Source organism: Natrix helvetica, assembly GCF_964273705.1.
Source record: "Natrix helvetica genome assembly, chromosome: 9".
Taxonomy (NCBI): Eukaryota; Metazoa; Chordata; class Lepidosauria; order Squamata; family Natricidae; genus Natrix; species Natrix helvetica.
In genome coordinates, this window is record NC_138560.1 from 3,119,096 (window position 1) to 3,129,988 (window position 10,893).

Consider the following 10,893-nt stretch of genomic DNA (forward strand, 5'->3'; position numbering starts at 1 on the left):
TAGATAGATAAAGATAAGATAGATTGATAGATAGAGATAGATTATAGATAGATAGATAAATGATGATAGATAGATATAGATAGATAGATAGATAGATAGATAGATAGATAGATAGATAGATAGATAGATAGATAGATAATTAGCTGTTATGTTTCGGAGTGCAGAGCAGTGATCGATAAAGTTAGAATTATGGGAAGGTCAAAATATTTCGCCCAATCTGTCAAACTACCATGGAAGCAAAACTAGAGGGGGGAAAAAACTTCAGAAGGAGGTTTGGGGAGAACGGAAGGCTGTGTACCATTGGAGCAGCCCAGGTGAAGTGGGGGGCTTGGCCAAGCGCCAGTGGCACACCTTTGCTCCCCAACTCTGCCTTGGCTAAATTCCAGAGTCTTGAGGAAAACCGTGACTTGCCGTAGGGAGGCGCCAGTCTGTTCCAAGGCAGTGGAGTGGGGGGGGGGGGAGGTGAGATGGTGCAACCCCCAATTCAAGGCCTTGAGATGCTGAGCTTGAGTGGCTTGAGTCACCCTCCGGGAATACGCCGTCCCGGCTGCCTGCCCCACAAGAGGGTTGTTTGTTTAGCACTTGTGGGCTGGTGTGCCACAGCTTTTGCCAGCTGGCTGTGCCAGGCGCGTTGAGTCAGTCATGTTTGCTGGTTGGTTTGGAAGAGGAGCTCTTGAATGCGACCAAGTCTTCCTTAGAGTTTGTTTGCTTTAACGTGGCATTGTGTATTGTGTGTTCACTCCGCACAGAACAGGATAACAAGAGTGGGAAGGGGCCCTGGAGAGGCTTCAAGTCCAGAAGTGTCAAACTCGATTTCATGGAGAGCCGCATTTCACCTCGGGGGGCTGGGGTGGGCATGGCCAGTTCAATTTCACTCATGCCGGGGGTGTCAGGCCTCCAGTCATATTCCTTTTAGGATCTTTGGCCTGCCGCACTTTCGATTATTCTGCTATGCGTTTTCTATGGTGGGAAAACGGGAGAGGGGGGATTGTAAGGAGTTAGATCAGTGTTTCTCAAACTTGGCGACTTTAAGTCCTGTGGACTTCAACTCCCAGAATTCCCCAGCCAGCTATGCTGGCTGGGAGATTCTGGGAGTTGAAGTCCACAGGACTTAAAGTCGCCAAGTTTGAGAAACACTGAGTTAGATGATAGGTAGCCATAACAAAATTCTTTCTAGAAAGCCAAGGTCATCCTTTGTCTTTGCAGCTCTGCACCTGACCGGAACTGGATGGGTGGAAGCTGCCAGCATGGCAGTGGGAGATTGGACCATGGGATGGACTTGTGGGTGTAGGGGGCAAGATCTTGAACTTTTAACTGGGTGGGGAAAACCGGGAAGCTCAGATTCGGTTTTCCCCAGATGTGCCAACATGGCTCTTTTAATAAATTGGAACTTTGAGCGATACTTTGCCTTGGACTCTGATTTAATTTTGGATGTTATTTGGAAGCCTGACGGGGTGCCTGTGGGGGCCAGCTCTGCCAGCAAAAACAGGCTCTTGAGCTCCGTTTTTGGCTACTGCGGCCTCCTGCAACCAGCGAAAATAGACCTCAGGAGGGCTGGTGTGGCCCGTCCTTCCCTGTTTCCAGAGCAGCCCCCCGGGCCAGATCTAAGCATCCCATGGTTCCTATTCGACCCCCTGGCTTTGAGTTTGACACCCCTGTTGTAGTCCAACCCCCTGCTCAAGCAGGAGACGCCGTACTATTTCAGAGAAATGTCTGTCCAGTCTCTTCCAGTAAAAACCTCCAGGGATGGAGCAATCACAACATCCGGTGGCAAGCTGTTCCACTGGTGAATTGTTCTCACTGTCAGGAAATTCCTCCTTAGTTCCAGGTTGCTTCTCTCCTTGATTAGTTTCCATCCCTTGCTTCTTGTCCTGCCCTCAGGGGCTTCGGAGAATAGCTGGACTCCTTCTTCTTTGAGGCAGACTCTTCCTTGCAGGAATTGGTTATGTCTAGTCTAGCTTTATAAAACTTTAGTAAGGCCACACCTAGAATGCTGCATCCATTCACATCCACCACATTACAAAAAAGATGTTGAGACTTTGGGGGGGGGGGAAAGTGCAGAGAAGAGCAACTTAAGACGATTAAAGGCCTGGAGGCTAAAACATTATGAAGAACGGCTGCAGGATTTGAGTTCGGCTAATCTAGAGAAAAGAAGGGCTAGGGGATGTGATAACAGGATTCCAGTGTTTGAGGGGCTGCCCCAGAGAAGAGGAGGGAGTTCTCCAAAGCCCCTGAAGTCAGGACAAGAAGCAACGGATGGAAACTAATCCAGGAGAGAAGCAATATAGAACTAAGGAGAAATTTCCTGACAGTGAGAACAATGAATCCGTGGAACTCCTTGCCTCCAGAAGTTGTGGGAGCTTCATCGCTGGAGGTTTTCAAGAAGAGACTGGACTGTCATTTGTCAAAAATGGTGTAGGGAAGGGGTGTCCAAACTTGGGAACTTTAAGACTTGTGGACTTCAACTCCCAGAATTCCCCAGCCAGCCATGCATGGCTGGCTGGGGAATTCTGGGAGTTGAAGTCCACAAGTCTTAAAGTTCCCAAGTTTGGACACCCGTGGTGTAGGGTCTCCTGCTTGGGCGGGGGGGTTGGACTAGATGACCTACAAGGTCCCTTCCAACTCTGTTATTCTATACTCAGTGGAATGACTTGCCTCCCAAGGTTGTGAGAGCTTCATCACTTGAGACTTCCAAGCAGAGGCTGGACTGCCATGGGTCTGAAATGGTAGAGGGTCTCCTGCCTGGACTAGAAGACCTCCAAGGTCCCTTCCGACTCTGTTATTCTTCCACCAGGTTAGGAAGGTTGAATTTGACAGGCACCAAGAAGGAAGCTGAGGGTGATACAGCCCTCACTTCAGCAAGCAAAGGTAGGGGTTGAACCCAGGACCAATACATCCAGCAGAGCCTTTTGCTGATGTTTTTCAGGCCTGAAGAGCATTGGGGGGGGGGGGGAACGGACGAATGTCCCCGATAGCAACCTGCCTGGGGGTCATTTCCTGTTCAGAGTGACCCACCTTCAAACAATTGGCGCCTTTAATCTTCAGCGTAGAGAGGAAAAGTCAACAAGATTGCGTTCCTCGCTGGCGCCACCGAGAGCTTGCTTCTCCCCCAAGTGCTTTCTAGCAAGCCAGCACAAAAAGCTGCATTGGAGGTTGGGATGGGGGGGGGGGGAGAATTGGGGTGGGGGGGGGCAGAAGGAGGGCTGGGTGAAAAGGACAGTCAATATTGGGAGAAGCTCTTGAGGAGCTGAACTGCATGAGCTCACGGCATTCTTAAGGCTCCTGGGGTTAGACCAGGACGGGACGTCCTGTACAACTTGGGGAAGAGGGATACGGAAGGATGTGGTTGGATGGGGACCTCGGAGGTCATCTAGTCCAGGGGTCTCCAACTTTGTCCACTTTAAGACTGGTGGACTGGAGTTTAAGACTGGAGTTCTCTGGGAGTTGAAGTCCACCAGTCTTAAAGTGGAGAAGGTTGGAGACCCCTGTGAAATCTAGTCCAACCCCCTGCTCACGCGGGAGACCCTATTAACAGGAGATCAGGAGTAAGGAAAAGAAGGACTAAGGGTGACATCGTAGCATCGCTCCGATATTTGAGGGGTTGCCCCAAAGAAGAGGGGGGGGGGTCAACCTGTTCTCCAAAGCCCCTGAAGGCAGGAGAAGAAGCAACAGAATGGAAACTCATCAAGGAGAGAAGCAGCCGGGAACTAAGGAGAAATTTCCTGCCAGTGGGAAGAATTAATCAATGGAACTACTTGCCACCAGAGGTTGTGGGTGCTGTACCCCTGGAGGTTTTTAAGAAGAGATTAGACAGCCATTTGTCTGAAGTGGTAAAGAGTTTCCTGCTTGAGCAAGGGGTTGGACTAGAAGACCTCCAAGGTCCCTTCCAACTCCGTTGCTCTGCTTCTATACCATTTTGGACGAATGGCGGTCCAATCCCTCCCGCGTTGCAGCACCCACAACCTCTGGAGGCAAGGAGTTCCACTGCTTCCTTGTTCTCACGGTTAGGAAGTGTTTTCCTTCATTCCAGGTTGCTTCTCTTCTTGATCCGTTTCCATCCATTGCTTCTTCTCCTGCCTTCCGTGTTTTGGAGAACAGGTTGACCTTTTCTTCTCTGTGACAGAGGTGGTCCTCTATTTATGACCCCCCCTTGAGCTGAAAAAATTCTGCTACTAAGTGAGGCATTGGTTAAGTGACTTGCGTGCCCCATTTTTCTATGACCTTTCTTGTCACAGTCGTAAAACGAATCACCGCCATTCTTCAGCTAGCAACGGGGTTATTTGAGTGGCTTTCCCATTGACTTTGCTTGTCATAAGTTGTAAACGTTGTTTTATTGGCTGAAATCTAGAAGCTACATTTCCCAAGCGAACCACACTTAATTAGTTTTAATTCTGTTTGTTAATTTGTGCAGTTATTCAGGGAGGCAGGTCTTAATCTAACCATGTAGTAAGCTACATTTTGCAACCTGAGAATCTTATGTGACTTCGATAAGGAAGTTGAACACGTTTTTGTGCCAAGTCACTCATTGTGTAGAATGTGAAGGATGCGTGTTTGTGTTTTACTTTTGTGGTTATAATGTACATTGAAGATGGCATTTAATGTCGTTGTACAAGGTGCAATGGCAATAAACTAAACTAATTAAGGGGATATCTGGAAAAATACATTATTTTTTTTTATCTTTAACACTTATTAGAAGAATCTTCCTTTCAGGCCCCTTGTGAATATATTTGCATCTTTTATTCATATTTCATTTGGCGTGCGGATGTGTGTGCTACTTTAACCCAATAGAAACATATTTTAATCTGTTTTGCAACACAAGTTAAGAATAATTTGGAAAAAGTCACAATCAGATAGACTCACGTCATAGATAGGATTCTCTGCAAGGAAGAAGGGAGATTTATCTGAGTTAAATCAGCAGATATTCCACGGGCTCTGATGCAAAATGTATTTATTTAGGTGATCTGAAGAAGTTTATTGACAAGAGCGAGCTAGCAAGTCATTCATAACAGAAAAGAGAAAGCCGTTAATGGATGCTGGGAAAAAATTCTGATTCAACTGGCGTTTTTTAACACAACGTATTAAAAAGACAATCGTTGAGGAAGAAAGAGAAAAAAGTGCAGAGAATGTTTCTTAGGAGAGGACATGCAAACAAATGTATTGACAAATTTTAAAAACGGTCTTATTTCAACATATGAAGCCACAGACTTCCTTGTAGATTTCACTCTGTGGTGAGATGGGTAAAGGGCTAATACTATCATGCCTTAATCCCATCACCCTGGAGCTGAAAGCCTAGGCAGGGGGTTGGACTAGAAGACCTCCCAGGTCCCTTCCAACTCTGCTATTGTATTGTATTGTAAATAAGATCTTTGTTATGTAGAATAGACTGGCTCAGGCCTTTTAATGGCCCATTGACAAAGGTGGGGGCTATTAAGAGTGAGTCTGTTTCCTGCCTAAAAACACGTTTCTCCACTTCTGATCCAGGGAAATATAATATTCTGCCTTTTCAACATTTCCCAGGATATTTCATTTTTCTAGAGGAGGGGTGGGTTTTAGCTTCCTACAATATGAAGCCACAGACTTCCTAGTAGATTTCACTCAGTGCTACAACAGCGTCCTATAAAAGCAAGGATTGAAGGCAGGGCTGGCCCCAAATCTGGGTAAATTACCCCAAAGTGGTTTTTTCCCCCCTTTGGGCTCAAACCCATTACTCAATCACAGCAGTTTTGAAACTGACCCCCATCTCTGAAAGTTTTCAAGAGGTTGGACAGCCAATTGTCCAGGATGAAACAGGATCTGAGAAGGGGGTTGGTCTAGAAGACCTCCCAGGTCCCTTCCAACTTCCTATTATTCTCTGTGTTCTAATCTAGATTTTTTGGGGGGGAGGGTATGAAAGGCTTCCTGATAAGGTGGAAAACAAATGGGAAAGCCCTGCTTTTCATGGTAAGCAATCCTTTTAGCCTGCAGGGTTAAAGTCATGCAGATGTTGCTTTTTGTCCTGGGGGAGCTTTGCAAAGAGTCTCCCCCCCTCCCCATTGTACGAACTTGGCACTTGGAAGTTGAGGCTTAGGCCATTTGCAGACCCCCAGGGCCTGAGGGCCAGGGTCGGCCCCACCCCTCTGGCTGAGCAGGATAGCCTCCAGCTCAGCTGTTTGCCCCAGGCCAAAAACAACCCCCCCCAGCACTGCAAATGTGAATTGCAATAATCTGTTCCCTTCCTAAGAATCAGCCTTTCTCAAGCTCATGGATTTTAAACCCCCCCCCCGCCCCTGCCCCCCATAGACTTCAACTCCCAGAATTCCCCATACACCCTTGTTGTTAGTTGCAAAATCATGTCCGACCCATGGACAACGTTCCTCCAGGCCTTCCTGTCCTCTACCATCCTCTGGAGTCCATTTAACCTCATGCCGGCTGCTTCGGTGACTCCATCCAGCCACCTCCTTCTCTTCTTCTTTTGCCCTCCATCGTTCCCAGCATGAGGCTCTTCTCCAGGGAGTCCTTCTTCCTTCTCATGAGGTGGCCAAAGTCTTTGAGTTTCCTCTTCAGGATCTGACCTTCTAAAGAGCAGCCAGGGTTGATCTCCTCTAGGACTGACCAGTTGGATGGCCTTGCAGTCCAAGGGACCTGCAGGCTAAGAGCTTGGCTAAACCCTAAACCAGAGTCCATCTGCCTACAGGATCAGGCCCCTGGTGGGTGCTGGGAAACCTAATCCCTGCTTCCCAGTTTGGAAATATCTGGCCCTGAGCCGAAGAAGGAGCTCTCTTGGTTGTCCCAGCCCCACGCCCCAATTGCCCTACGTGGGCCCTGCCTTGGGACAGCTAGTCCCTTGCAAGGGGGCTGCAGTGAGGAGGAGAGGAGGAGCCCAAGAGTTTCCGTAAGAGGCCTCCACTTCAGAAAACCCTCTACAATTCAGGGGAGAGGAGGGGAAGAGAGGGAAGCCGAGGTGAGGAAAAGAGTAGGAGAGAGAGAAGGAATGGAATGAGGAAAGAGAGAAGGAGAGAGGAAGGGGAAGGAGAGAAGAGAGGGATGGTAGAGGGAAGAAATGAGGTAGGGAAGAGGAAGAGAGGGGATTGGAGAGAGGGAAGCCAAGGTGAGGAAAAGAGTAGGAGAGAGAGAAGGAGCAGAAAGAGGAGAGAGAGAAGGAGAGAAGAGGGGGAAGTAGAGAAGAGAGGGATGGTAGAGGGAAGGAAGGAGGTAAGGTGGAGGAGAGAAGGAGAGGAGGTAGTAGTGCTGTGCAACAGGGTGTAATTAATATGGTGTATGGAACGCAGAGGAGCAAATGAGAATTATTGTGGGTGGATGGTGAGAAGAATTAATATAATTTTGGATAATGCACAATAGAGTTTGTTAAGATGTAATGCGATACTTGTGGATACTTAGATAAAAAAAAAATTAAATAAAAAACTTTTCCAAATAAGAAAAAGAAAAACCCTCTTCAATTCCTCCCCCTTTCGGTGCCAAATAACCGGCAACGCCTTCCTTGCTATGCTCTCCTGCCTCAGGGCGCCAGGGCGCACGGCTGCTTCTCCGGGTCGCGTGTCCGTTTGCAAGAAACCCTCTTCTGAAAAATGGTGAGCAGATCGGGGCGGGGGGCTGTCTTTCATTTATCTCAGCCCCCCTCTGATGCTCTGGTATCTAATGGTCTCTTTGCAGCGGTCGGCATAAGCACGATTAAACGAATGACCTGACCTCGTTTCTGAGATCTAGGTAGTCCTCGACGTACGACCACAGTGGAGCCAAACATTTCTGTCGCTGAACCAGACGTTTGCAAAGCGAGCTTCGTCCCGTTTTACGACCTTCCGAGGCGAATCGCTGACAGGGGTTCAAATTAGTCACGCGGTCGTTAAGCGGATCTGGCTTTCCCACCGTGACCTTGCCAGTTGGAAGGTTGCAAAAGGGAGAATCGTGTGACCCCGGGGACGCTGCAACCGTCATAAATACAAGTCAGGGGCCATGCATCTGAATTTTGATGACATGACAAAGGAAGAGGCTGCAGCGGTTGTTAAGTGTGAAAAATGTATGTGTGAAAAACGGACTTTTCTTCCGTCCCGAAGCTGGAAATCTTTCAAGACCGAGGCTCCTTGAAAAGTTCCAAATGTTCGGCTGCCATTGGATGGATAGAACCATGCCGTGCCCTATGGAACTCTCTGCCACATGAAGTTCAATCGCCATCCCTCATTTTAGCCTCTTGTCATGCCTCGAAGCCCTGGCCTGGCAGCTCTCCAAGCCAGAGAAGGTCTGTGACTGGAAATCCTCCCTTGAAAGACTTTGTTGGAAGGAGCAGAATTCACAGCAAATTAATAAAAGGGGTTTTTATTGGGACCAGGAGTTGGCTTCAGGCCCTTGGGAAGCCTCGCTCAGAACAGTTTGATCATTTGAATAGGATTTGTCCTTTTGGGTTTTCCACCGGGAGCCGTCCAGCAGGGGTTGAAAGACGGGCACGGCTATATAAATAATAAAACAAAACAAAACTTTTGTCCTGGGCTCCGTCGCGCTCCTTGGACGGAGCAAGTCATCTAGCCCTGGCCCATGGGGCAATCCCCGGACCAACTACCACAGTTTCCCAAAGAGAAAGCCGTTTTCAGGCGCTTCGACGGCGGGTTGGGAATCGGCGGTGGAGCTGGGGCTGGGAGACAGGTGCTGCAGGAGTAGCTTCTCTTCCGCGGGTGTCCGGTGGAACGGGTAGCCACAGGGATGGGCCACGGTGCTACTGTCACAGGACGGGGGCCCCTCCTGCGGCAAGCCGGCCTTCGCTTCCACCGGCTGCCCCTGTAGCTTCTTCAGCTTGTAGCGGTGGTTCTGGAACCAGATCTTCACCTGGTTGGGGGTGAGGCGGGTCAGGGAGGCCAGGTGCTCCCGTTCGGGGGCAGTCAGGTACTTCTGCATCTCGAACCTCTTCTCCAGCTCCTGGACTTGCGCTCGGGAAAAAAGCACTCGCCGTTTGCGCTTGGAGGGGTTTCCCGCAGAGAAGGAGGGCTGCTTGACCATCTCTCCCAAGTAGCCGATACAGTCTGCCCCGGGCATGCTGAAGCCAGGGCTACCCATAAACCTGCAGACTGAGGCAAGAAAAACCAAAAGGACACCTATAGAAACCAGACTTCATGGCAGTAATAATGTGAGAGGGATCTCGGAGTCTTAGTGGACAACCAGTTAAATTATGAGCCAGCAGCGGGCTCTCTGAGCTGGGTGGGTTTCTTGCAGACATTTCGTTACCGAACAAGGTTACATCATCAGGGCTCGAAAGGAGTGGGGTTTGTAAAATGGAGAAGGGAGGAGGAGGAAGGGTGCGGGATCCTCCGTACTCTCTGAGCTTGTTTGTTTTCTTACAGACATTTCATTACCAAGCAAGGTTACATCATCCGTGCTAGAAGGGCATCTGAAGCACTGATGATATGACCCAGTTTGGCTAATGCAGGGGTGTCCAAACTTGGGAACTTTAAGACTTGTGGACTTCCAACTCCCAGAATTCCCCAGCCAGCCATGCATGGCTGGCTGGGGAATTCTGGGAGTTGAAGTCCACAAGTCTTAAAGTTCCCAAGTTTGGACACCCCTGGGCTAATGAAACGATCGCAAGGAAACAACCAAACTCAGAGAGCATGCAGGACCCCCCCTCCTCACTAATTCCCCCCCCCTTCGCACCGAGTGGCCTTGAACTGCGAGAGTAATGGCAAATAAATTGGTGAAAACTAATGGATCAATAAATATATATCTTTGCCACCTTGTCTGCGGAGATTCTCAACCGTCCAGGTCATGGGTGTCTCAAAGGTGTTTTTAACCGAAAGGCAGAGGGACTTTCTGGTTTTGTTTTTCTTCTTTCTTTCTTTCTTTCTTTTTCGCTTCCCATTTCTTCTTTTGAAGTGAAGAAGCTTCTTGGATGAGAAGCGAAACATTTTCAAAGAAAAAAATCAAAACAACCAAGAAAGTCCATTAGCCTTTTTTTGGGGGTAGGGAGGGAAGCACCTTTGGGAGGTTTGAACTAACCCAGTTTACCCACTCAAACTGCCAACAGCCGAGACAGGCACTTACTTGAAGGGTAGGGTCCTTCTGGTGGGCTGGGGGCATACCACTCCCCGTTCCTGAAGCTCTCCTGGGGGTAGGCAGGCAGTTCCGCCGGGCTGGGGAAGGAACCAGGGTAGCACCCCAGCATGGTGTTTTGGGAGAGGCAGTGGGCCAGGGAGAAGCGGGAGCCCACCAAAGCTGGCGGGTGGGTCCCTGGCATCCCCTGGGAGAAGTCCTCCAGGCCGTCCATGGCGAAGCCCTTGAGATCCTCCATGGAAGGGACCAGCAAGGATGCCCGCAGCTTCAGAGCTGACCTCTTGAGTCCCCCCTTCTCTGCTCGCTCTCCGCAGAGGCCGGCTGAGCTTCCTGTCCACAATCTGGGATTTTTATCTTAAGTCTGCACCTTTATCAAAGATTAAGGGCTGCACCTCCCACCCCTGGAGGTGGGGTAAGGTGAGGTTGGGGGGGGGGGGGAAGGAAGGAACCTCCCTTTCTTTTGACAAAGCTTAACCAAACAAAATCAGGAAAAGAGCCCAGGCCACTTCATGGAAGCCCCAAGCTCCTTGGACCTCCGAGGGATGTACCAGGTAGTCCTCTACTTACAACGCTTCGTTTAGCAGCCTTTCTTAGTTACACTGGAAAAAGGGACTTAGGACCATTTCTTTATTTTTTTTAATGCAAATAATACAAGCATAGACATATAGATCTAAAGAGGAAAAAAGAGAAAGGAAAAAAAAACACACCTAATATTACAATGCACTTCTACACACACACACACACCGGACCTTGTTTCCCCTCCCCTTAAATTTCTTCTTCTATAACAGGGGTGTCCAAACTTGGGAACTTTAAGACTTGTGGACTTCAACTCCCAGAATTCCCCAGCCAGCTAGACTGTAC

At 49.0% G+C, this 10,893-nt stretch overlaps 1 protein-coding gene and 1 long non-coding RNA gene across 2 annotated transcripts; one reads left to right on the forward strand and one right to left on the reverse strand.

Moving 5' to 3' along the window:
• Positions 1-4,814: 4,814 nt before the first annotated feature.
• Positions 4,815-5,681, forward strand: LOC309396960. Its single transcript, XR_014176182.1, has 2 exons — positions 4,815-5,237; positions 5,611-5,681. It is a non-coding gene; the product is annotated as an uncharacterized lncRNA (long non-coding RNA).
• A 1,614-nt stretch (positions 5,682-7,295) lies between these two features.
• LOC309396983 (thyroid transcription factor 1-like) lies at positions 7,296-10,359 on the reverse strand. Its single transcript, XM_081962633.1, has 2 exons — positions 10,024-10,359; positions 7,296-9,053 (listed from the first exon to the last, which is right to left on the reverse strand). The coding sequence occupies exons 1-2, from the start codon at positions 10,268-10,270 to the stop codon at positions 8,548-8,550; spliced, it is 753 nt and encodes a 250-aa protein (XP_081818759.1). The 5' UTR covers positions 10,271-10,359; the 3' UTR covers positions 7,296-8,547.
• Positions 10,360-10,893: the final 534 nt, after the last annotated feature.

Excerpts from the sequence above, each read along its gene's own strand:
- LOC309396983 (XM_081962633.1), bottom strand. The coding sequence starts at position 10,270 with ATGGAGGATCTCAAGGGCTTCGCCATGGACGGCCTGGAGGACTTCTCC. Across the intron at positions 9,054-10,023 it reads AGAAGGACCCTACCCTTCAA|TCTGCAGGTTTATGGGTAGC; the intron begins GTAAGTGCCTGT and ends TTCTTGCCTCAG.